Below are 27,948 nucleotides of genomic sequence, written 5' to 3'. Positions count from 1 at the left end.
TGGGTTTCTTTGGAAATAAAAAATGTACAATGTTGTATATAGTGAAAACTACTCAAGATTAATTGATTAAGTCAATGGGCATGTTTGTTAAAATTTAAACACCATATGTAATCCTTGTCTCCCATGCAATCATATTTTCATGGCTACTTAATTGTGGTAGTTGGGTTTATCTCATTATGATATTCAAGTGGCATCATTCTACTAACTGATTTTTTTTAAAGACAGTTCATTTATTTTCTCAGTTATCCAAAAAGATTGTAAAGCCCAAAATCTCATTCAAATATGAGAGTCCTTTTGTGACACCTGAGATTGTCATCTACTGTACATGAATTATCTACAATTGCACAATCTCTCAATTCAGTCTGACAAAAAGATACAGCTTTACTTTGTTCTGGACTGGTTGCTTTGCTGCTTGCTATGTCTTTTGATTGAGAATTCTGTTGGATTTTAATGGCATTGAGGAAAATTCTTACAGTTTTTAATAACTAGTTCAGGGTTCCATTTATAGCCAAAGTGCTAGACAGACATAACCTTTCAAATGGGTGTGTTTGTTTATTCAGGAGGCCTTCAGCACAAGCTCTACTAGAAATGCCATTTTTTCCTTCCACAGTAAGATCAGCTTATTGGTTTCTTGCTCCTGTTCACATTATGGGGAGCAAAAGTTCACGCCTACAATATGCAGCAAAATTAGCAAGAGAAGGAGCTCTACTTTCCATGGGCTCTTTTGCTGCAGAAATGTGCCTCTCATCTTGTTTACCACTTATCTTGGCTCCTCCTTCAGATTTTGATGTTGAAGCTGCTGTACATTTACTAAGGGAATTTATACGATCTTTGAAACCTCAAGCTGCAAAATCAATGTTGCTGCCTTCAATTCAGAAAATTTTACAAGTCAGTTGCAGTTTTCAGTGAAGTGACTTTGCAGTTTTCCTTGAAGTGACTTCTATTATCAATTTCATCGTGTTGCATTTATATGTTTTTATGACCTATAATTTCATGCTTCTATTTCTAATTTTACCTTGACTTGTGGAGTAGTCTATGCCATACATTGAAATTTTTAGGAAACTTCAGGACTCATTGAGACATAAACAGATATTTATGACAGAGTGCAGAATCATCACACCTCAAGGTGACCCTTCTTCAGATTTCATTCATAAGAGATTTATGGAAGTCAGTGGGTTTACAAGCGTATTTGGAAAACATTCATCCATTGGTGATAAAAAATCTATATATCTCTTATGATAAAAACTCAGCAGCGGCAGCATCAGTTTTGCTTGTAGGCTCTTGTGAAGAACTCGGTACACCTATCACAATTCATCAGGTTAAGAAGGCTCAGACAGTCCTTATGACTATTTTAGTTTTTGGTTTCAAGTATCTCTGTTTTTATAAATTATCAATTCTGCTTTGAATTTTGGTATATAAGTCAAAATATAATGTTTTTTCCAGACAATTCTGCCTCTAATGCAGTGCTTTGGAAGAGGAATCACTGTTGAGGGAATTGAAACCTTAGTTAGAATTGGTAATGCTTGCCAGATTTGAACTTGGAGATTGCGGTTTCTTTTTCTTTTTTCTTTTTATTTAAGTTTTTCTTTGGTGTACATAAGTTTTTTTAGTCAGTTTCTTATCTTCTTAACTCGTGTTTTTGTTGATGTTTGATAGGGGGGCATCTTGGGGATAAAGTTATTGTAAGGCAAATGTTGCCACCTTTACGCAGCATTATATTATCTGGTACAGCTTTCTCCAATGTAGATAAACAGGAGCCTTTCCAAAGCTGGCACACTCTGGCTGTTATAGATGCACTCACAGTTCTTGATGGACTAGTTAGAATTCTCCCAAGTTCAGTTGTCCTTACGGAGTTAGTGCAGGTTTGACATTACTAGTTGTCTGTAACATCTTATAACAGTATATCAATATCTAAAAATGAAAAGATCACAGTGATTTTGATGCTGTTTTCCAGGATCAAAACAGCGTCCATGCAAAGTTGCTCATGCAAAACAATCTAAATCCAAATTTGGTTCAGGTATAATGAAAATATTCCCTCTTTATTGTCTGTTCTGCTAATCAAAGCTATTTATATACTGCTATTCACTATTCAAGAAACATAAGCACCATTTCTAATTTTTTCGTTGTGGATATCTTTTGTATAATTTTCATACAGCCTGCTGCGAAGGCATTACTTGCAATTTGTCAGCATATTGGACCAGATTCTACTGCAGCATTCATGTTACCAAAGATTAAGCCAGTTTTGGATGAACTTGCCTTTTCCCAGGAAGTTGATTCTGTAGAGGAGGAAATGGGGAATCGTGACTCTTCATCCAGAATGCAAAGAATAAATACTAGTGGACATTCTGAAGTTAATGAAGAGGCCTTTGCCAACAATAAGATGGACCTTGTGTAAGTGTCCATTGCTACAGGTTGTTATATTCTGCTTTTTATAGCCATACGGAAATAAAAACAATACTATAAAATTATAGTTGGTCAAGCGTGCCAAGTTTGTAATAATATTAGCTAGTTGAGAATAGATAATTAGTCAGCTATTTGGTATGTAAAACTATGTTATGTAATCGTGTTATTAGTCCCCAAGGAGTTGTTTGTTACTTGTCAGTTCCCATGGTTGGTAATCTTAACCAACCAAGGACTACTATATAGGTGCTCATTTTGTATGTGTCGGAGACTTCTTGTCATTGTCATGTACACATTGCATATCAAGTTGAATGGAATAAATGCTCTATCTTTCTGGAAATTGCTGTACTTGATTTTCTATGTTCTGTAAGTTACATTCGTGTTTACTTCGTATGTTAAGTAACATAACCTTACCTAAGTAAACGTTTGGCACCATTGTCGATACGAACTTGGAAATATAATTCATAGACAGGCAGTATCTCGATGTAATGGGTCGAACAATAGAAGAACCAGAGGTAACTAAATCTAAAGAAGAGGAGTGCACAAGAGAAGACGAAGTAATGCAAGACTTGGTGTATTTGTGGGAAGTATTCGTAAACTCGTACGTTCAAAGGGAGGCCCTGCAACAAGAAGTTCTCGAGAGTGCCATCTAGTATAACCTAATAGTGAACGATGAAGTCGACTATCTTCTATAAAAATTGCCAAGGTTGTTGGCACGTAACTTTATTTCCTTTGAGACCTTCAAGACGAAAAAGGACTGAGACCAACGTAGGCAGTAGATACTACAACAATACGAGGAAATGAACCAGATGGAGGAAGAAGAACATGACAGAAGTAGACATCGTACCTCTGGCAATTAATGCCCTTGCGACCAAACAAAGACCGAACATGTATTGTAGGTGGTCGAGTAGGAGAGGGATTAGTGAGAATATCTCTTGTGGAGAGCGCAAAGTGAATGATGATGGCGGCTGTGGAGAATTGTCGAGGAATCAAAAAGTCCACTAAGAAGTAAAAGTTAAAGTGTTAGTAGGAGTTGTAGTCAAGAGAGAGAAACCATCCTGTGAGGAAGGCACACTTTGTATGAGGAGTGAGTGGGAGGATATTTTCAGACACACACCACACTTGGATGAAACATATCTTGAGCTTGCCGACTAGGATGACAACTCGTCCATACAGTCAACGTTAGATGAGGAGTACAAAGGACATCCCGAACTCACAAATTTATTCTACCACGTTGAGAATCTATCCATATTGGAAGAACCGAGAATAGGGGGAACGGAGCCGAAGACCTTGAGGAGAGAGTCCAGGAACGACAAGGAAGGTAACCAAGGTGCAAGGGACATTGAGGGTGTACATGTAGAGGACTCGTAAGTGGCCTTGAGTGCAAGTAAAACATCGAAACCTTGAGAGCAAAATAGTCCAACCAGGTGCAAGGCATAGGGCATAGCGATTTAGAAGGATGGTGACTCCCTTGGTGAGTCGAAATGTCGATAGGCAGAAATTCCCCAAGTTTACGGGAAATGTATTGGAGGATGTAGAAGGCACTACATGACATGTGAGACTATCTACATAGCAAGCAGTCAATTGGATAAATATTATTGGCTGAGAACATTCCCCATAACTCTATTGCGTAAAGCCCTTAATTAGTTCTCAAAACTTGAGGATGAATCTATAGTCTCTTGGAATGCATTGAAGAAGGTGTTCAAAGACATTTAAATTGCTACAGGACGACAATGAGGTCGTCACCAAAATTTAAACACCAAACAAGGGAAGCATGAAAATGTATGAGCTTACAATCGTAGGCTCAAGGAGTTGTTGGTAAAATTGGAGAACCAACCGACTGATGGACTAAAGAAGTGTTGGTTCATTGAGGGATTGATCCCTTCATTGAGAAAGAAAATGAGAGTAGTACCTCCGTCCTCATACACCGATGCTTACAATTGGGTGATGGACATTGAGGGTGAGAATAAGACATTGCCAAGGGGAAAGAAAAAGGCAAGCAATGACGAGAGCACAGTAGAAAACAGCAATGAGGGCGAATCAAAGACAGTGCAAGCCTTGAGATGGGATATGCTACGCATGATGAAGGAACTCAAGGCCGAGAAGGAGAACACCAAAGAGCCAAAATATTTGTGGTGCACCAACTGTAAGGCAGAGGGCCACACAAAAGTAAACTATTTGAAGAAGTTGAATTGTGACATTTGTCATGTAATGGGACATTCCATCAAAGAACGCCCATACAATCTGAAAACAAGGTGCGCACATGTGCTATTCCCATAAAGGGATCAGTCAGCTCCTCCTACCACACTACTGAAACTACAAAACATCAATAGCAGTGCATCTCTTGGTAGGTACCAAAATCGAAGAGGGAACAATAAGCAATACAATAACAATAACATTGGATCGAGAAGCCATATCCAATATAATTCCAAGGAGAGACCCATGATCCAGTGCCAAAAATGAAATGAATGGAGTCACTTTGCTAGGGAGTGCTATAGCAATTAGAACAAGGGAGGTATGTTGTGCAATTGGTGTTGGTCGGGCAACCATGAGGACATTGACTAACCGAAACAAAAGGGTATCAATGTGCTGGGAGTAGAAGACGAGGAGATTTTGGCAATTACCAAAGCAAAGACTAAGAAAGTAGTGTACCTAGACCATTCCATTAGTAGATGGAGGACTATGAAGTTTTTCACCTTGAGCGCAACATGTTGTAGATCACAAAGATGGGCAATGAAGAAAATAACGCATCAAGTGAGACATCTTGCCCAAGTAGGGGGTTTATAAAGCAGTTGCGAAAGTTGACAACACACTGACTCACAATTTTGAGCAAGACAGGGAGATAAAATGTGAAGAGTGGAAGATGAATAGAGTAAACTTGGGTGATGAAGACAATTCAGAGACAGTTCTTGTCAGTGATGACTAGAACCTAGTCTTGAAGGCAACAACATTTAGTATTTTCATGGAGTACAAGGATGCCTTTTCTTGGACGTACAAGGACTTGAAGGGCATACTGCCATAAATGTGCTACACAAAATTTTGCCCATACCTCGAGCACAATTGCTACGGAAGAGGTTGTATAGAATGAACACAAACTATGCTGCCAAGGTGCAAGAAGAGGTAGAGAAAATGTTGGAAGCAGGCATAATCTTCAAGGTGGAAACAATTGAATGTGCCTCAATAATTATGATTTCCCTGAAGGAGGCAAATCAAATTAGAATATCTATGGACTTAAGGTGCTTGAATGCAGGAACTATCAAGGACCCATTCTTTATTTCGTTCATCGACACCATCCTAGAATAGGTTGTTGGTCATGAGATGTACTCATTTTTGGACTTTTTTTAAGGGACAACCAAATAAGTATGGCCAAAGAGGATAAACTAAAGACTACTGTTGGTTGAAAATTTTGTACACTTGGGAAAATATACAAAATTGTGGTTTCAACCACAACACACGAGTAAAAACTCTCCTAATTAAGGGAAGGCTCCCCCTATCTAACTAAAACTGAAATAAAAACAGGATGGTACAACAGTCTTCCTTCTTTCTTCAAGAAAGACAATATCCTTTTCTCTTCACAGAAAAGGATAGCGATTGAATATGAACAGCAGTAACTACTTTCAAGTGAAATGAGAGAAAGGAAATGAAGTTTCCTGAAAGCGCAAAGACTTCCGTCACTTCCTTCGGGACGGGACAGCAATATCAAGCTCAAAGACTTGACTATTGGAAGTCCTATCTACCCTTTGCTATACTAAATTTTACAACGAATAAAAGACAACAGCTCAAAGGCTGAAGTGATTTATTCTTTTAACACAAAGACAAGAAGTAATGCAAGCTCAAAGACTTGCTGCTATTTCTTATCAAACAGTAATTTTCCTCAAGAATAGACGCAAGCTCAAAGACTTGCTGCTCCTTCAAGAGAGTTTCCTATTTTAATTAATCTTTTCTACTTGCAGCTCAAAGACTTCAAATCAGATTGGACTAAGCTCCTTTAGAAACACTTTGCATAGAAGAAATAAAAGATTCAAACTCAAACATGTAGCTCAAAGACTCAAAACTTGATTAATCCTTCTTTATTATTCTTCAAAAACTTTCAATCCACATATGTAAGCTCAAAGACTTCTTGCTGTAAATTTGACAAAGTTTTTGCTTGCTTTCCAAAAGATGATAATTACAATGGACCTCTCAAGTATTTATAGAAGAGGAGCCTTGAGAAAAAGGTGGGAGGATCCTAACTAACTTGAGAGATTCTCTCAACCACCAAGACTCATTCAATAAATAACTGAGACTTCTTTAACTAACTAAGAGTTACTCTAACTAACTAAGACTTATTCCAACTATAGTCCTAATCGGACACAACTTGTAGTTGCCTTACATATAATTACAAAAGTGCAAGTAATGTGTAACTTGCTTTTTACAAAAAATACTTTTACATGTAACTTGTCAAAACAAAATTACAACTAAAGATTACAAAAGAGGGAAAATTCAACTAAGTTTTGAAAAACACTTAAGTTGCATTTTGTGAAGACACGAATCTTTGAAACTTCCGGATGCTCAATTGTAGTTCCTCAGGATTCAGTTCATGGGTGTTCTTAGCAACAACCATAGTCTTCACAATAGTGTCGTGACAGCGGAGGAGCGCGGAATTGTCTTTATCCAGGATAGACTGGATCTCATGCAAAAAGGCTTGGTGTTTCATCAATGCTTGAATTGAAGCTGACGAGAATTGTTCGCTCCTCCATTCATTATGAATCCTCATCTGTAAATCAGCAAGAACTTCTTCTTCTGGAATCAGCTCTCCATCCTGACTTACTATATTGCAAGAGGCCCTTTCACAATGTGAGACAATACCTCGATAAACTTCATCCCGGAATCTCCTTGCATCACCAATCTCCTCAATGAGGGATTTAAGAACAAGGGTCTTGTTTTCCATGAGTTCTTCAAATTCCAAGTACATGACCCTTGAAGAGATGATGGCGTGCTCCTACAAAATACTCAGCTGTTGTTGGGGCATGGTACGCCAGATTGCCAGACTTTTCTCAACACTTTCCAGATTCTTTTTGAAAGTGTTAGAAGTCTGATTCAGTTTCTCTTCAATAGTTTCCAACTTAGACATTATTTGAAAAATGTCCTTTACTACTTGTACACATTGATCATGAAGCTGATCAACTCAGGAATCCAGTGCTTGTACCCTTTCCACTCCACGAATTGATTCTTGGGAACCAGAAAAACCTATGGAGTTACTCCCTTCAGCAGCAGGTTTTGTGATTTTATGAATGGCTGCCATAAGCTGTCGATTTTCCTCTTCTAGCTTGTCTTTCTTCGCAAGAAGATCGTCACACCTTTGCACCAGAGAAGAAACAGAAAACTGAGCATCATGTTTAATGACCTCATGTGTTTGCTTGCCCAATTCTACCCTTGTAACCTTATAATCAGCAGCTGACATTTCATCAAGTGGTTTATCTGCAATAGGTTCCACAATTTCAGCTACTTTCATCTTGTTGCTATCAACAGTTACCCTAGAGATAGTCTTTGCCTTCTTAGCAACTTTGGATCTGAACTGTTTGAGTTGCTGGTAGTCAAAGGCATCAGGTGAGATCTCTTGCTTCTTCCTTTTCGGGGTGAAAGAGCTAAGCCATGGAGGCAAAGTCATCAACTCACTTCCGGTAGCAGCCGTAGGTAAAGGAGAAGCAGTTTCTGTTTGAATTACCGTGGTCACCCTGGGAGGAATATCTATTTGGACAGCGACCACGGTTTGCTCAGTTACCAATGGACATGAAGATTGCCTCATGAATTCTTCAAAACCAGAAGTGGAAGTATCAATTTCTGATAACTGAATGCAAGTGGGATTATCTTCAGGAACTTTCAACACAGTTTCTTGTTGCCGATCAGGAGAAGGCTCGTATGCTGAAATGGGAACTGCATTCTGAGGAGACTCATCTACGAGCAAATCAGGAGGTGAAAGAGGCGTCTCAATGAAAATTGGAGGAATGACCTCGTGAGGTGAGTCTGAAACTGGAGACTTAGGAGCATCGTCAGATTGCTGCCCCTCTTCTGGATTATCCAGATCGATCACCTGAACATGGAACCGTGATTTCTCCTTCCCACGAATAGTCGTCTCCTCAGGAGGAAGCACTACTGCACGACTGACTCGTAACTTGATCCTTGTGCCCGAAGATGAAGCACCCTCCTTGTTATCAATCTGAATCTTAGACTTCCGTCCAAGAGGCCCCGTAGAATCATCTTCTTTACCAACCTTGATTTTGATAAGTCTAACAGCATTACTTTTCAGCCATGTGTTAGTGTTGGCCAAGATAGGCTGAAATCTGTCAAGGATGGAAACGCACTCCTTGTGTGACCATTGGATCAAAGGAAGTGGAGCTTCCTCAACCCTTCGTGAAGTGTATTCAGGATCAAGTATATGCTCGTCATCGATCATCCCTTGTGGGATATCCGCCAAGTTCAAGTCAACAATTTGCTCAACAGTGAGCTTGCAGTAATCCATCTTCAGAACTTCGGCTTCCGTGCGGAGATCTACCCAGATGTCTTCAATGCGATGAACATGCACAAAGGATTTCTTGATCTTCTCCTTCATACCTCTATAATCAAAATCAGCTCTAGGTTTGAACCTCTTAAGCTTGATTTCCTGCAATTCAGCCTCCATGGCCTTAGCCTTCACAGATGTGACAAGGGAGTATCGGCCAATTTTCAATGGGTTTGTGGTAGAGATCCCCATTCCAAACTTGTGTCTAGCAGACTGAAAAGTATGAACAGCCATGATGTGTCTTCCCAACTCCATAAGAATTATCTTATCGGTTGGGTATCTTGGAAGCATGTATGGCTGACCATCATAGCATCCAATCTTCATATAGGTGAAGGTAGGAAATTGCAGGAACAAACACCCATACTCAGACATCTTGACCCATGCCTCATCTGATACTCTTTTGTTCCTGAGATCCATGTCAAACTGACACATGAAATATCCGAAGAATGCATCTTGGACTCTTCTGAAATGCAGTCTGTTGGGTTTCAATGGCAATTGGTCATAATATTCCCAAACTGGTATAAGCGAGCAATCACCCTTGGTAGAAAGACTTGGAAAGTGTCTAAGTGACGCTGCTAAATATACCAAATAAGAATTCATGAAGAAGGTCAGAGTGGTAGGAACTGCTGCAAGTTGTTCGCACAACGCATCGCTGATGATTTCACCCCATGAAATGTGATGTGATTGCCGTATGAACATAATGAATTGATACATCCATGGCTCAAAGACATTGGAGTGCTCAAGGCCCATCATCTTGCTGAGAAGAGTGATGGTGTCTCCTATCTCCCACTTGAAATCACAACGGTACAACTTGGCCCACCTTGAGAAGGAAGGTCGTGGCTCTTGGATCCACCTATTGATGTGTCGTTTGCAATCTTTTTCCCTTTTCACATAATACTCTGCTACGCTTTCTTTGGAGATTTCCATATAAACAGGTGCAAGAGGTATTCTGGAAACCTTCTCGATTGTATCCGCATCAAGGCGAATTATAGCTTCACCATCATCATTTTTGATGACTCTTAATTCCTTGTCAAAATGATGGGCGCATGCAAGAACGAACTCAGGTTCTAGGGCAGCCACTGGGAAAGAAGATGCATGATGGATATGGCTGTCCAACAGCTGCTGCAAGTTGTTATCCTGTGGATCTTCTACCCTGTTGATGAATTCTGCCATATCAACGTGCCCTATTTCCGTGTCCCTGATGTGATCCAAAGGAGAAGAAACCCGGGAAGGTGCAACCTCATTCTGGTATTTGTCATATTTGTATTTCATTTTGTTTGGAGTTGGAGATGCCGACAAATCTGACATTGATTGTGAACCTGGAATGCTGTGATGAAGACTTAAAAGAGTTAAGGCAACATCATAGTCAGCTGCAAATATCATTCTTCTTCAAATGGGTAAAACTTTGATTTCTGAATTTCATGGTTTTGTGAGAGGAAGAGGGGAGATATGTAGAAACGGGAAAATCTTGACTTTGACCAATTTCGGATCTTGGGAGAATTTTCGCAAGTATACAAGTTGGAAAGGACATACATGCAATCGGGGTTTTAAAACCCGAATACAAGTACACTTGTAAATTCGAAAATGGAGAAATGGACGAAAAATGAGATTTTGACTTGCGAGAAATGATGGAAATGGAAAGTACGGATATGGGGAACATGAATGGATAGAAATGGGAATATCCGGGAAAGTCATTTTCATGAAAATGGGAAGAAATCTTCAACATGTAATCCGGTTTTTAAAACCCGAATTTGCAAGGGAGGGGTATTTCACACTTTCCAACTTGGAATTTTAACCAAAAAAAATGATTAAATTCCTTAACCATAGGGGAAGAACAAAAATTTCCAGCGAACTTGTAATCGAGATTAAAAATCCCGAATACAAGTAAAGAGGAAATTTTGAGAAGAACAATGCAATTCAACAATTGCATACCAAGGGGAAGAACAAAAATTTCCTTTCACAAAAACCAATTTTTGGGGGAAGAACAACACATGCCAAAAATGCAACTAATAACGAAAAATAAAGAAAACAAGAAAATAATAAAATGAAGGGAAGAAAGGAAAGAGAACATACCTTTCTTAAAAATGCAAATGCTTCTCCAATAATGCAACAATTCTTGGAATGAAGAAGCAAAACCGGTAAAAAGGAGCAATCCGTAATGTCAAACCCTTTACACGTTTTTGCAAGAATGCCTTATATGGCAGCAAAATGCAAACTTGGAGGCACAAGAAGAGGGCGAATCTTCCTCAAATCCCAACGCCTTAGAATGGAGAGCAAAAACGATTCCTCTCATCAAAGAATCGTGGCATTTAAACCCTTCAAATTTGCAGCCAAAGGAATCACGTTTTTGCAAAAAACGTGGTATTCAATGCTTCATCATTGGATCATTAAATGGCTCGAATCTTATCCCAAACTCCACGCCTAGGTGAGAGAGGGCAAAACGCTTAAGGAGATTGTAAATTTATGGAGTAAAAAACGCCCAAAATGTGGATTAAAAGAACCACGTTTTTGCTGATTTGGCACCAAGAACCAGCAACAATAAACTCTAAATAGCGAAAAATGAGTTTGTGAAAGCATGAGAATAGGATAGAATCCTAAACGCCTTGCATCTCCAGCAAATCTCCCCAAAAAATCGCTTTGACATCTTCAACAAATCCATTTTCCATGCAAATCGGGTTTTTTAAGACAAATGACAAGTTCGAATTGCCCAAAATGAAGCAAATCGGGTTTTAGAAAGAAAACAAGTTTTATTTTCACTTTTCCACTTACATGCCAAAATCGGGTTTTTTAAGACAAATGGCAAGTTTAAAAATTCACTTTTTCACTTACCAAGCCAAAATCGGGATTTTTTGGACAAATGACAAGTTTAAAAATTGTCAAAAATGCACTTGCAAGGCAAAATCGGGTTTTAGAAGACAAACTGCAAGTTTAAAATACTTGTAAAAGGGAAATAAAATCCCTACAACAAGTTAGAAACACTTGCACATATGTAATGGGGATTTAAAATCCCTATTACATGTGAAAACCATTAAAGTAGGGGTTTTTTGACCAAACTGCAAGTTTACTTGCAGTTGAGCCAAAAAATCCCCATTTTAACTAAAAATGACCAAAAAACAATAAAAAGATAAAAACATCAAAGGGGAAACTTAAAATAAATTACAAATAACATATTTGAAATAAAAGTGCACATGTAATTGGTAAAAAATTCCCCTACAAAGACCAAAACAATGAATATCATTAAAACTTGCAGTTTGAAGAAAATTCTCCACCTGCAGTCGGGGTTTTAAAACCCGAAATTGAAGGAAAGGCATAGCAAACAAACCCAGAATTGGATGAAATTCGAAACCTAGTTCGAGAATGGACTGAGGATTAAGCCAGTCCAAGGATTAGTCGAAATTCTGTCTCAGGAAGCGTGCCATAGAGTAATTTTTTTCATTTTTTCATAAAAATTTCACCGTAGTGGTCCTTTGCCTACGGCTGCTACTGGAAGTGAGTTGATGACTTTGCCTCCATGGCTTAGCTCTTTCACCCCGAAAAGGAAGAAGCAAGAGATCTCACCTAATGCCTTTGACTACCAGCAACTCAAACAGTCCAAATCCAAAGTTGCTAAGAAGGCAAAGACTATCTCTAGGGTAACTGTTGATAGCAACAAGATGAAAGTAGCTGAAATTGTGGAACCTATTGCAAATAAACCACTTGATGAAATGTCAGCTGCTGATTATAAGGTTACAAGGGTAGAATTGGGCAAGCAAACACATGAGGTCATTAAACATGATGCTTAGTTTTCTGTTTCTTCTCTGGTGCAAAGGTGTGACGATCTTCTTGCGAAGAAAGACAAGCTAGAAGAGGAAAATCGACAGCTTATGGCAGCCATTCATAAAATCATAAAACCTGCTGTTGAAGGGAGTAACTCCATAGGTTTTTCTGGTTCCCAAGAATCGATTCGTGGAGTGGAAAGGGCTGCCCAGAAAGTACAAGCACTGGATTCCTGGGTTGATCAGCTTCATGATCAATGTGCACATGTAGTAAAGGACATTTTTCAAAAAATGTCTAAGTTGGAAACTATTGAAGAGAAACTGAATCAGACTTCTAACACTTTCAAAAAGAATCTGGAAAGTGTTGAGAAAAGTTTGGCAATCTGGCGTACTATGCCCCAACAACAGCTGAGTATTTTGTAGGAGCACGCCCTCATCTCTTCAAGGGTCATGTACTTGGAATTTGAAGAACTCATGGAAAACAAGACCCTTGTTCTTAAATCCCTCATTGAGGAGATTGGTGATGCAAGGAGATTCTGGGATGAAGTTTATCGAGGTATTGTCTCACATTGTGAAAGGGCCTCTTGCAATATAGTAAGTCAGGATGGAGAGCTGATTCCAGAAGAAGAAGTTCTTGCTGATTTACAGATGAGGATTCATAATGAATGGAGGAGCGAACAATTCTCGTCAGCTTCAATTCAAGCATTGATGAAACACCAAGCCTTTTTGCATGAGATCTAGTCTATCCTGGATAAAGACAATTCCGCGCTCCTCCGTTGTCACGACACTATTGTGAAGACTATGGTTGTTGCTAAGAACACCCATGAACCGAATCCTAAGGAACTACAATCGAGCATCCGGAAGTTTCAAGGATTCGTGTCTTCACAAAATGCAACTTAAGTGTTTTTCAAAACTTAGTTGAATTTTCCCTCTTTTGTAATCTTTAGTTGTAATTTTGTTTTGACAAGTTACATGTAAAAGTATTTTTTGTAAAAAGCAAGTTACACATTACTTGCACTTTCGTAATTACATGTAAGGCAACTACAAGTTGTGTCCAATTAGGACTGTAGTTGGAATAAGTCTTAGTTAGTTAGAGTAACTCTTAATTAGTTAATGAAGTCTCAGTTATTTATTGAATGAGTCTTGGTGGTTGAGAGAATCTCTCAAGCTAGTTAGGATCCTCCCACCTTTTTCTCAAGGCTCCTCTTCTATAAATACTTGAGAGGTCCATTGTAATTATCATCTTTTGGAAAGCAAGCAAAAACTTTGCCAAATTTACAGCAAGAAGTCTTTGAGCTTACATATGTGGATTGAAAGTTTTTGAAGAATAATAAAGAAGGATTACTCAAGTTTTGAGTCTTTGAGCTACATGTTTGAGTTTGAATCTTTTATTTCTTCTATGCAAAGTGTTTCTAAAGGAGCTTAGTCCAATCTGATTTGAAGTCTTTGAGCTGCAAGTAGAAAAGATTAATTAAAATAGGAAACTCTCTTGAAGGAGCAACAAGTCTTTGAGCTTGCGTCTATTCTTGAGGAAAATTACTGTTTGATAAGAAATAGTAGCAAGTCTTTGAGCTTGCATTACTTCTTGTCTTTGTGTGAAAAGAATAAATCATTTCAGCCTTTGAGCTGTTGTCTTTTATTCGTTGTAAAATTTAGTATAGCAAAGGGTAGATAGGACTTCCAATAGTCAAGTCTTTGAGCTTGATATTGTTGTCCCGTCCCGAAGGAAGTGACGGAAGTCTTTGCGCTTTCAGGAAATTTCATTTCCTTTCTCTCATTTCACTTGAAAGTAGTTACTGCTGTTCATATTCAATCGCTATCCTTTTCTGTGAGGAGAAAAGGATATTGTCTTTCTTGAAGAAAGAAGGAAGACTGCTGTACCATCCTGTTTTTATTTCAGTTTTAGTTAGATAGGGGAGCCTTCCCTTAATTAGGAGAGTTTTTACTCATGTGCTGTGGTTGAAACCACAATTTTGTATATTTTCCCAAGTGTACAAAATTTTCAACCAACAAGTGCCTTTGTAGTGGATGGAGTATATGCATACAATCGGTTGCCATTCGGCTTATTCAACTCCCCAACACCTTGACAACATTCTAGTAGGTCATTCTATATATTTTTGATAAGGTTTCAGTGGGGAATTTCAAAGCCTTCTTGGAAGATTGGTCAATATACAATGGGTAGGACATTCGCTTGAAAGCACTCAAAGAATGCATTGAGAGGTGCAGGAGAGCATGGTTGGTATTGAATCTGAAGTGCAAGTTCATGGTACCTCAAGGCAAGTTACATGGCCACATAGTTTGCAAGGTAGAACTCAAGACCGATCTGAACAAGGTAAGGGTCATCGTACAAATGGAGGCACCTAAGAATGTTACAGGGGTAAAATCCTTCCTTGGGAATGTTGACTACTATAGATGGTTGATCAAGAACTTTTTCCAGATTTCTTACTTGATGCGATAACAAGGGACAACCATTCACATGGTCAGACAAACAAGAAAAGGCCTTCAATGAACTCAAGTCAAGATTAGTCAGTGCACCTATCTTGGCATACCTTGATTGGAACATAGAGTTTAGATGCCTCAAATTATGCCATCGAAGCTACACTTGCACAAATGGTTTCAGTGGGGAATTTCAAAGCCTTCTTGGATGATTGGTCAATATACAATGGGTAGGACATTCACTTGAAAGCACTCAAAGAATGCTTGGAGAGGTGCAGGAGAGCAGGGTTGGTGTTGAATACGAAGTGCAGGTTCATGGTACCTCAAGGCAAGTTACATGGCCACATAGTTTGCAAGGTATAACTCAAGACCGATCTGAACAAGGTAAGGGTCATCGTACAAATGGAGGCACCTGAGAATGTTACAAGGGTAAAATCCTTCCTTGGGCTTGTTGACTACTATAGATGGTTGATCAAGAACTTTTTCCAGATTTCTTACTTGATGCGATAACAAGGGACATCCATTCACATGGTCAGACAAACAAGAAAATGCCTTCAATGAACTCAAGTCAAGATTAGTCAGTGCACCTATCTTGGCATACCTTGATTGGAACATAGAGTTTAGATGCCTCAAATTATGCCATTGAAGCTACACTTGCACAAATGGGATCACAAGGGCTAGATCATCCAGTGTTCTTCGCCAGTCGATCACTTTCAAAGGCATGGAAGAACTATAGTGCAATTGAAAGGGGGGCTCTAGGAATTGTGTACTTTGTGCAAAATTTTCGTCATTATCTATTTGTGACAACATTCACAATCTATGTTGATCACCATGCCCTCATGTATTTGGTGAACAATCCGATCATTCAAGGATGGGTAAGTAGATGGTTACTCTTGTTGTAAGAGTTCATGTTTACAATCATTGTTCGACCAAGGAAAAGCCATGTCATTGCCAATTAGTTGTCAAGAATCAAGTCAGGAGAACCACTTGACGATGAGAACGAGGAGTTTCCAAATGATCACCTGTTCTAAATTGTGACACTTCCACCATGGTACGAAAGCATCAGAGAGCACTTGTCCACCTTTACTTTTCCAAAGGAGATGTCGCCTAGTGAGAGGAGGAAACTGGCTCTGAAGAGTAAATTCTTTCAGCTTATAAACAGGTTGTTGTATAAAATGAGTCTTCACCATGTGTTATGAAGATGTGTCATGCGGGAAGAGATTCGTAGAGTACTAAAGGAAGCACATGAAGGCCTAGTTAGAGGTGACATGGGATTGGATGCTATAGCACATAAAGTTCCCCTGGCAGGTTTATGATGGCCGATGGTACAAATAGATGCTCAAGAGTGGGTGGTCGGATGTGATAGCTGCAAGAGAGCTGGCAAACCTCTTAAGAGGGACTACATACCCTTATTCCTCTTGTAGCCACAAAAACTCCTTGAGAGGTGGGGCCAAGACTTCATTGGTCCGTTGAAGGTTAGCCAAGTGCACAAATGCAGATACATTGTGGTAGCCTTTGAGTATCTTACGAAGTGGGCAGAGGCAAGGGCATTGTCAGACAACACAACCATTAGTACAATGAGTTTCATCTATGAACCGATAGTCACAAGGTATGGCATCCTGTTGTGACCATTTCACACATCGCCCCATTGCAAATGGGGACCCCCTCTTTTTGCTCGTTTTTCGCTCGCTTTTCGTTTCGCTTTTAGGATTTTGTTAGTCAGTCAGTTGTCTGGATTTAGGGTCAACCCTTAGGGTTTTAATTAACGTCTTTTCAAGCCAGAATCCAGTCAGTTTTGAGAGCTTTTGAGCTTTCTTTCGTTGAATGCAAATTTTTGAATGCAATGATTTCGCCAAAATGGTCTATTTTCAATTGGAATTTTGAGTGCAGAGCTTAAATTTGTCTAAGTATTGAGGATGAAATGTGAATTCTTGTCCAATTGACTAATTTTGACCAAATTTTGACTTTTTTGATTTTTGATCCCGGGCATTGGGAATGGTTGGTTTTTGCCTTGGGAATTGATTAAACTTGTAAAATCATGATATTTTGGTCTGTAGGAGCAAAATCGCTCCTGTCCCTCAGTGAAGGACCAGAGCTCGTTTTCAAATATCTTACTATTCCTGCAGGACCAAGATGAATTTCGAGTTGGAAGTGATGAAGAAAGGCGAGATCTTTCCATTGAATATAAATTGAAGATTTTCACGAACACAGAAATACCTCCAGGAGAAAAATCGCTCCTGTCCCTCAGTGAAGGACTGGAGCTACAAATCAAATATTGCTTTGTCCTTGCAGGATTCCAACGACTTAACAATTTGAAGAGGTCCAAAGGGAGATGTTTTGTCAAATGAATATAACTTGAAGAGCAAACATGAAGAAAAATGGTCTAGAATGCCAAAATCGCTCCTGTCCCTCAGTCAGGGACCAGGGCGAAGTACATTGTAGCTCCTGTCCCTCTCCAAGGGACCAGAGCGATATTCTTCATAGGGCAAAATTCAGACAAAGATCAAGTCAAGTTTATGTTTGATGGCAAGGAAGGAGGTGAAATGAAACTATTGAAGACAAATTGAAGATTTTGAAGAGTCAACAAAGGACCCTAAATGCCTAGTTCACTCCTGTCCCTCAGGAAGGGACCAGAGCGATTTTTGTTATAGATGATTTTCTTGCCAAGTTTCAATCGACCTCAAGGCATAGATGAATGGAATGGAACATGACGAATCCGTTGAATATAAATTTTGAAGATGACGAAGTGAAATAAGGCCTACAGAGCTAGAATCGCTCCTGTCCCTCTCCAAGGGACCAGGGCGATATGATGGTTATATTGCTTCTTATTCAAGTTTAAGACATTCCAAGACGAGAAACAAGGTGGCAAAGGCGTTTCAAGGCATTTCAATCAAGCACGAAGTTACAAAGGTTGTCACGTTGAAGGAATTTGCACTCAAATCCCCAGTTCGCTCCTGTCCCTCAGGAAGGGACCAGAGCGAAATTTGTATAAGGACATGAAATTTGAAAGTTGATCACGTCCCAAGTATCCAAGGGAATCGAAAAGGCTTAATTCTACACGATGAAGACAATTGCAAGTTGAACAAGGCAAAGACGAGCTCAAAATGTTGAACTTCGCTCCTGTCCCTCAGGAAGGGACCAGAGCGATATTGAATGCATTGGCTAATTCATGCAAAAATCACGTAAGGCCAAGACTTCACAAGGTTGTAAAAGGTTCAAGGCGTCTTTTGAAAGTGATATATCAAAGTTTGGAACGTCCAAATGTTATCAATCAAGCTAAGGAGTCTATATCGCACCTGTCCTTTGGACAAGGACCAAAGCGATTTCATTAAAAACACTCATGCTCCTTCAAAATCAAGACAATGCAAGGATTGGCGAAGTTAAAGACGACCTTTGGAAGACAATGAACGAAGAATGAAGATCAAATGTTTACAAATTTGAGCCAGGACATGGAGATCGCTCCTGTCCCTCTCCAAGGGACCAGGGCGATATTTGCCAAAACACATGATATCCTTTGAAGATCACGTTAAGATAAAGTCGCACATGGTTTTAGACATCATTTGGAAGGCGATGCAAAGGGAAATGGACGTTAAATATTACCAATTTGAGCTTAAAATGGAGAAAAGACAAGGATCGCTCCTGTCCCTCTCCAAGGGACAAGGGCGATGATCCTTTAAACATCGAAATGTCTTGTGAAAAGCAAGTGGGACGAGCATGGAAGGAACAAGCAAAGTTATTATTCACCATACAAGGAAAGGTTGATGTCAAAATGGAGAATTTCAAGTAAAAACATTAGGATCGCTCCTGTCCCTCTCCAAGGGACCAGGGCGATATTACATCCAAGGGCATCCCTTCGCACATGCAAGTCAATCAAACTCGAAGGACCCGACAAAAATGATGATTTGAACATAGAAATGCAGAGGTTGAACGTCAAAAATGCAAAAATCAAGACCAACATGATGGATTGCTCCTGTCCCTCTCCAAGGGACCAGGGCGATGAGGTACGTATACTTCATTTTCAAAATATTTTGGCGCTCAAATAAACATTTTTGAATTTATTTAAATGCTAGCAAAATCGATATTTTAATTAAAAATGACATTTAAATATTGCGCTTGGTATTAATTAATTATTTTTTGCCTTGTAAAAAAAATCGAAGTTTATTAATTAAAAACGATGGCATTTAATAATTGATTATTAAATTAATTAAAAAATTAAAAAGAGCGCTTGGTTTGGAGAGTCGGCCTTGTTATTTTGTTAAAAAAAATCGTTTTTAATTGCTATATTTTTTATAAAAGTTGGCCTTGGGGTGAGTGGAGAGGTGAGCGCTATAAAGGGAGAGTGAAATCTTCATTTTCACATCATCATTTTACCTATCTTACGTGCGAATTTATATCCAAGGAAGTGCGAATTGTGTTTGGAGAAGTGCGAATTTCATTCCAAGAGAGGTGGTGCGAACTATCATCCAAGGTGACGCTAACATCATCCAAAGGTGGTGCGAGACTTGGAGATTTATTTGTGCGAACTTGAAGATCACGTTAAAGGGGAATTTGAAGATCACGTCAAAGACACAAAAGGTGGCGAATTGCTATTTTGCTAAGGCGATTACATTGAAGGCTATTTTCAATCTTTTTGCCTAGGCGATTTTGTCCTTTTTGCATTCTAGAGTTAGCTCTCTATTGAGGTATGGCGATTTGATTTTTATTGTTTTATTTATTCATCGTCATATTTTGAATTTTGAATTTTGAATTTTGAGTTTTGAATTCCTAGCTCAATCGTTTCATTTTAGGAAATGATAACTCAAAGACTTATCATGAAGTTTCCTAAAATTTATCCTCTAATCTATGTTATTTATTGCAAAATCTAGTTCTCATTATGAAATGTTGTGTAGGTATGGCGACCCCGAAGGCGGGAGCATCCACCAGTCGCTCAGCTCTCATGAAAGAAGATCAGAAGACTGAAGAAGTGGAGACCAAGATCGTGTCGAAGTGGAGCCACATTGGAGATACAAACTTGGGTAACTTTAGCACGAAGAAGTTTCGAGAGGTCCCTTACATTGGCAAGCCATCACCTGTCGCTCGGAGAATAATCGAGAGTGGCATCATTAAGGCGGCCGGCTTTCCTCCAGCTGTTCAGTGCCATGAGTTGATGATCGAGTGTGCTCGTCACTATGATCCACAGTCCAGAACGATCGTGTCCAAAGAGGGAAACACTTTGGCGTACCTTTCAGAGGAAGCTATAAGTGAAGCTTTCCATCTTCCAGAGCACAGGGACATGATATACAAGAGCATAGGAGCCAGATCAACGTACGAAGATGATCCAGATGCTTGTTTAAGCATTATCAACAAGAACTGGCTACTCAAAAGCCGTCCCCGTCTGAGCAAGGTCCCGAACACACCGCACAGGATTGATTTCCAGGAGGAGTACAGAGATTTGATTACCATGCTCAACCGAGTTACAGGAGCCCCTCATGCCTTCTATTTTGAGAAGTGGATGTTTTACTTCATCCAGGTGATCGTTCAGGGAAAAGGTACGATACATTGGGCTAGGATGATTAGCCATTGCTTAGACGTACAGTTGAGGAGACTCAAGGCTACTAAGTCCTTCCACATGAGTTCATATGTCATCTATGCCTTGATCAGGAGTGTTGAATACGCAGGACTACCTCACAGAGGAGTGATTGGAAGAGGACCCGGCGAGGTCAGAGCTTGTGATTCCTATGCCTACTTGCATCATCCGCCAGGGAGCAACTATAAGTTGGTTAATGATACTTTCACGATGAACATCACAAGGACGTTGCAAGGTGGAATTCACAACAGATTATCTCAGGATGCCCAGGAATTCATAAAGAGGTACGGTGCTTGGTTCATTCAGTTTCCGAAGTTCACTTATATTAGAGTGCATGGATGTCCTTTACCTCCATACATGTTGCCGAGATATCTGACAGACAGAATTGTGTTACTTGAAGTAACAAGACAGTTGGCAGCATATGTGAAGGCATTCAGACACAGACATCAGAATGGAGTTCCAGTACCTATCATTTTGGGTAATTCAGTTGAGGTATGTCCTAATGCTTTAGCTATGGATGACGCAGAGAGGGAGTTAGCCTTGTATTCTTTTTCATCTTTTGCTTTGAGAGAAAGCTTTGATCCACGTGGACATTTAGAGGAGACAGTCAGCAGGAAGTTTAGACATGAGTATCAGATTGAAGATTTTGTGATGAATCTCTTAGATGATCTTGAAGTGAAACGAAAGATGCATTCTAGATTACCTTTGGATTTCATCAGGAAATGCAGGATTTACAGAGTGGCCGACCAAGCTCAGGACAATGGCAGACATATCCAGTCTTCCTATGATCGAGAAAGCAAAACAATAAGGTTAGATTGGAACGAGCCCGAGGTCGTGGATTTAGATACTTTGATGGCACCAGTCTTGTCTTGTACTCGCAGATGGGTTGACATTCAGCATCAGAAATTGAGAGAACAAGGCATAGCTATGACTTTCACTTTGGAAGAGAAACCTGCCGAAGGTGGAGCTAGTGTGAGTGAAGGCAATCCTAATCCTAGAAATTCAGGTGAAGGTAACCTTCGATGTGCCAGTGAGGGCAATCTCCATTCAAGAGGTTCGAAGAGGAAAGAGAGACCTGGAAAGAGGGAATCTTCCAAGAAGAAACAAGAGGCTAACAGAGATCGATCATCTGGTACTTCTTCTAGACCTGAGAAAAGAACAATTCAAGTGGAAGAATCCATGGAGTCGATGGTACAGAACGATAGGCAGGAGGAAGGACAGGCACAGCATGGGTCACCAGATGGATCTCTCCAAGACTATGAGTTAGATGAAGACAAAGAGGACAATGAAATGACATCTCCTCCCAGACAAGAAGAAATAATGCATAAAGAGATCCAAGTTCAAGAAACAAGATCGATTATCCCAGATTGGTTGAAGGAAAGATTAACCAAGGTGATCGTAGTAGAGGACGAGGACAATGCAATTGATTTAGAGAGCCTTGTTGGACGTTCACATGAAGTAACAGAAAAGAGAAAGGCTACCAAGATGTCCAAGATGATTCGAGATGAGACTGGATCCAGAAAACTGCAGATAGCTACACCGGCAGCAGACAAATATGAAGGTGAGATCCTAGCAGAAGAATATGATATACAGACTTTTGAGTTAGGACCCTCTACAGCAGAACAGACTTTAGATGATGCCACCGATTCATTTGAGGCATTGAAAGACAAGCTTAGAGAAGAAATGGAGAAGAACAGAAAGCTTGAGAGAGAGGTCGATGCATGGAGGACATATTTCAGTCACATCAATGAACCTTTGGGACGTTAGGATCCAGCTAGATCACCAGTGCAAGCACTTCCGCTTCAATCAATCAATGAAGCAGAAAGATTCAGGAACATGGTCCAACGTACAAGTAATTGGATGGATAGATCTCATACAGTGGCCATAGAGTTTGTTACAAGGATGATGAAGATTATTCATCAAGCTATCCAAGTTCTTGAGATGATCCACAATTTGATGATAACAGTAGCTGCATTCGCCCATACCAAGGATGTTATCATTCCTGTCTTGAAAGTTATTAGACACACATCAAGGAAGGTCTTAGCACAGGAGAAGATCTTGGATGGAGAATCTCACAGTTTGTTTCATTGGTCAACCTTACTCCATATGAAGAGTGTTTTCTTTGAAGACATCAGTACTAGATGTGGCCAAGTTGAGGAGGTGATCAATCCGATCCAGGACAGAGTATTTTAGGTACTTCGTACCATTCTTGGCAGAAGGATCGAGGTCGAGACAGATGTGGATATGCAGGAACTAGAGGATAGAATCAAGGTCATCTTTTGCAAGGACGCTAATGTTACAGATGAGCAGTATGATCAGATGTTTGCCACCATGCTCCTGATTGAAAGGACGAAGGAACTTGAACCTTCATGGGACGCAGCTCTTCTAGATGCATTCGATCAGGTCATCCACTTAGAAGAGAGTATGAAGAATCTTCCCGAGATTCCAATTGCAGAAATCGAAGGAATCGTGACAAGATTCATTGCATATGCCAAAAAAGAACATTGGAAAGGGAATAAGATTCTAGATGAAAGGTTGTTACAGATGACATGACATCTTATTTCTCATTGGTTTATGTCTCCTAGGTTTTTGTGCCAAAATTTAATATTTGGCTATGCATTTAATATTGTTCAGTAAAAAGGAGGCCATTTGTAACAAACCCTAATTAGGGTTTAGGTGTCATGATCTTGTCCGTTGATCGACTTTCAATCTGGACCTTTCATTGTAATTGAGGATGCTATTTATACCCTCATTTTTCATTTCAATAGTTAATAGTGTAATAATCAATAGTTGATGTAATAGAGAAAAGAGATTAGAGCTAGAAGCAATTTTATTTTGTAGCAAGATTGAGTTTTGAAGAGAGGAATTCAAGCAATTGTTGTACATGATGATTTGGAAATCAATGAAATATTGAAGTTATGGTGTTTTGTTGCAAATTTCTTGAGTTATCTTCATGGTTGTTTGATTTACTTGAATTGTGCTCAATCAAAGTAGCTTGTTAGTTTGAAGGACATTGTGTGAGACTTGATCTTTGGTAGGATTCGTAATCCAAACCACTAGCTTCTTGCTGATTGTAGGAACGCCTTGCGTGGTCAACTGGAGAATACTTTGAGTCCCTTAACCTTCAATCATTATTGTATCTTGGATATGTACCTTCGTGGTAGTGTCCATGATATTTGATGCATTGAATATCATTTTATTACCTTAGAAGATCGCACTAATTTCAATTGAGTTGTTATCTTATGGCAAAATTGAAGTTGGTTGAATCTTGCCAAGTCTTGTCCATACTAAGTCATTCATAGGGTTAGACTAGATTAGACCTCTTTCAAACCCTACTCCTTTTGTTATTTTTTGAATAGTTTCCTTAGTTTAGCAAATCTTGAACTTTCGGAATACGTAAGGCCCCTTGGAGGAAACAGCAAATCACATCATACCGCTGGAAGCTTGTCCACACGTAGAGACCCTACTAAAAGAACCTTGGAGTCTACCTAACTGATCCTTTACGCGAATCTTCAGCAGTTAGAGACTATTTTCTCAAGAGAGGATAAGATGCCTATTGGTATTTTATTCTGTGTATGATGGTGTACAAAATACACGTCAACACATCCCCATTCAAATTAGGAGTGACCGAGGTGTACACTTCATCGATCATGTCATTCGACTAGTGACAACAAAATTCAAATTTTTTTACAATTTGTCTAGTCTGTAATACTTGAGAGCAAATGGCCAAGCAGAGTTAATGAACAAGGTGTTGGTTTTGGTCATTTACAAGTCGTGTGATGTCGAAGAGGAAGATTTGGAAGAAAGATTCCCAGTTGTACTATGGGCCTATCATACAACATACAATGTGATGATGGGGCACACATTGTTCTAGTTGATGTACCGATAGGAAGCAGTGGTTCCCACTGAGTTCCTGGTTCCTAGCTTGAGAATTGCTGTCAAGAATTGTCTTACAACATTGAGAGCTTGAGGGAATGACTCTTCACCCTAAACAAGTTGACGAAAGGAGGGTAATGGCATAGTGGGCCACCAAAACCATGCAATGGTGAGGAAGTTCTGGCATGGAAACCATCTCCAGAAAATAACTTTTGGCTAGGGCAGTTAAGTTTGATGTATAACATTTGTAACGAGATTAAACCCATGAAGTTCAAAGATTGATGGATCAGACCCTATAAAGTCATTGGAGTTAGTTAGAATGGAGCAATTAAGTTGGTAACTTTGGATGAAACACCAATTCATGACTCTATCAACGAATCAAAATTAAAAATATATAAGGAGAGAAGAGGAACTATTGTGGAGATCAATATGCTGGGCTATGGAACCAAAGGAGACTGGATAGTAGGAAGGGACTTGATATTGGAGGAAGAAACAATAATAATAGAGAAAATGTTCGTGCTTGAAGAGGATTAGGTTGAGGGAGGAGACAAGAAATTGGGCGAAGAGAGATTTTTAAGGAAGCAGGTTGAAGGCATTCTTGTGCCGAGAATACGTAAACATCTAATAAATGCTCTCTTTGGAACATCAACAATGTGGAGATGCATGTATGAGTATTGGAGACTAATTACACCATATGAAGGTGAGCATAGGGATACTTGGGGTATGAGATAGATGAGGAAGTCGAGAGGAAGAGGAAGGAGGACCAAACTGCACAGGAGGTGAAACCTAAGGCTGACCCAAAGGAGATTGATTTGGACAAGTATTGGGAAGAGAATGGACCATGTTTAAAAGCTATCATAAAGGTGGATGACTGGTTCATTTGTGAGCAGGATGGACATAACGAAGACATGACTAAATATTGTGTCAAGAATAACACAAAACCTATGACACTACCAACATCAAATTCACTTTGGTGAGTCATACCAAATTCGGCGGGCCACTAGAGATTAATGGTGAAGAGGCTACATGGTACCAATAGTATGGTGCATGATATATTGATGAGAGTTACAAAGGTACGGGGCCCCGATCCTCTTCTCGATAAACTTTTTGACATAGAATATGTGGGACTTGTTGTAAAGATGATTGCTATAAGAAGCTGTTGTACATTTGTTGTTGCCTTGGAAGTGAAGGTTAGATCGTCAAACAACAAAAGAGTAGAAAAGAGAAAAATTAATGATGAAGATAGTGGAAAAAATTAAAAGAATAAAATAAAGGAGACAGGGAAAATAAAAATTATGAAAAGATTAAAATTGGTAAGAAAATAAAAAAAGGGACAAGGGCAAATTTTTTTATGAAGTGCGAAGGCCGAGAAAATTAGAATTAAAAAGAACAAAAGTTGGCAAAGTGTTACAAAAGTGAATTTTTCTTAAAATATTACAGTTGAAATTTAATAAACACAACAAGGGCCAATGTATCAGTGTGCATGGAGAAGAAATTTTTAATAGGGTCGGAATTATAATAGTGTCAAACAAAAGAAAAATTAAAATATTTTCTTAGGAAATTATTAAAATCATACGACATCTAGTTGCATGGGTTGTACATGTGGAAGGATCAAAGGCCTTATTGGAAGGAAATAACAAGGCCATACAATAAAGAAATAGCCAGGTCATATGTTGGAAAATTTATTAGGCCATATGATATAGACTTTACTAGGCCAAACATTAGAGAAGAAAGGTCGTACATGAAAAATACCAAGCCATAGACAGAGGGTGCTAGGTTGTATGGTAAGAAAGAAATTAAGTTGTACAAGGAGGAACGAATCGGGCGGTACAAAGGAAGAGAAGCAGATCCATACTAGAGTAATAAAGCAAGGCCATACATACCTAGGCCGTACAAAGGAGAAGCCAAGCTGTTACGGATGGCAATTGGAAGTCTCATTAGGCTTTCTCGAGAGCACAAATTCCAGTGATGGCGACTAGCAGTACGGAGGAGAGGCCTTTTTAGCCTCACATTGCAATAGGAGGAAAGTCGAAAGGTGATGATATTGTTACAACCGATTCCATCACCTGGGAAAACCTCATCGAGAGTGAGTGCTGGGGGCTAGTAGCATAATATAAATGATGGCCATGCAGTGAAGGTTGCACTCTGCCGTGCCTAGGTGGATAAAGTGGTCCAACTTCCATTCTTTAATTCGAAGAATTTCAAGGCATACCTGCGAATGATGGTGGTGCAATATAATAGGGTGACTCGAGAGTCCACCATCGACTAAAATTGTTGTTAGGTCATTATCTCTTAAAAGCCCTTGGGCTTTATGAGGGTATTTGGCATACCTTCCATGGGGAGCTTCGTGGGGAAACCTACAAAGGTTAACTCCCAACACAAGGAGGTGCTCATCAAATGAGTGTGCTGAAAAGACTTGAACACAAGAGGAGCTTAATGGCATTTGGGGTTTAGGAGGGAACAAAGGACCTAAGAAAGTTTTTCTTGCTACAACCAAGTGGAAATGTTTACCTGACCTCTTGAAGTGCAGATTAATGGGAGCTAGCCAAGCGTCCGATGTTATGTTCTAGATGATAGACTTCATGATGTAACTCAATGCAGGCAAAGTATACAATTGGGCGAGAGGGTTATCTTAGAGAATGCATGAGTTTCTGAGCTTAAGGCATAAGGCCTTCTATATGACCCAACATGCTATTGAGTTACTAATCGATGCCATCCACACATAGGTACCCTTGGATAGATGTGGAGGTTACAACTAGTCAGCCAGTTGGATCCATCATGGCCGAGCATATTCTATTGGGCTAACTTAGGGGTCCAGGCAGCTAGTGAGGAGGTCATTTAGCCACCAACACTATCACCAAGGAAAAAGGAGTTGACGAGAAGAGAGTGGTGAGCATGAGGCCATTGCCTTATCATTAATTCCAGTTTTGAGGATGATTTTGCTAAGGCCTACTCAGTTTCAGTACGACCGTTTGTAGTAGAGACTGCCATAGTGTGTATCTTGCCTTTAGCCAAGATAGTCTCACTAGTTACTGCCACACTCTTGCTAGTACAAGTTTCTTCATTGGCTGAGGCAATCCTAGTTGCAACACCCTTGTCCGTTGTAGCCATTGAGGTAGTTCCAATGGCAGCACCCTTGGCCGTCGTAGTTGAAGTGGCACCACAAAATATTTAGGAGAGACTTGAGGCAACGAGGGTTGATAATTGGTTGAGCAGGTTTGGAGTATCACCAACCGCTCCACTGCCACCGCTAGATCTCGTGCACGAGAACTTGGAACCCTAGCACATGAAGTAGGGGAAGTAGAGCTAGTTGTACAAGCAAAAGAGGTAGTTTGACAATAGATCCAATGATTGAGGTCATGGCTAATCAACCA

General features: G+C 39.6%; 1 protein-coding gene across 3 annotated transcripts in view; it reads left to right on the top strand.

The window, feature by feature from the left end:
- The window catches only part of LOC131067848 (protein GFS12), a 241,869-nt gene that overhangs the window by 116,205 nt on the left and 97,716 nt on the right, over positions 1-27,948 (top strand). For all 3 annotated transcript variants that reach the window (XR_009111877.2, XM_058003020.2, XM_058003019.2), the window contains exons 5-10: positions 561-888; positions 1,103-1,318; positions 1,444-1,516; positions 1,657-1,862; positions 1,955-2,017; positions 2,156-2,391. Coding sequence is in view for 2 of the 3 variants with exons in the window: in XM_058003020.2 (XP_057859003.2) it covers positions 561-888; positions 1,103-1,318; positions 1,444-1,516; positions 1,657-1,862; positions 1,955-2,017; positions 2,156-2,391 (1,122 nt within the window). In the remaining variant the exon portion in view is untranslated. The remainder of the gene's footprint in view (positions 1-560; positions 889-1,102; positions 1,319-1,443; positions 1,517-1,656; positions 1,863-1,954; positions 2,018-2,155; positions 2,392-27,948) is intronic.

Source organism: Cryptomeria japonica, chromosome 8 (assembly GCF_030272615.1).
Source record: "Cryptomeria japonica chromosome 8, Sugi_1.0, whole genome shotgun sequence".
Lineage (NCBI taxonomy): Eukaryota > Viridiplantae > Streptophyta > Pinopsida > Cupressales > Cupressaceae > Cryptomeria > Cryptomeria japonica.
Note: the sequence above shows the minus strand (reverse complement) of the source record. Positions and strands in the feature narration are given on the sequence as shown.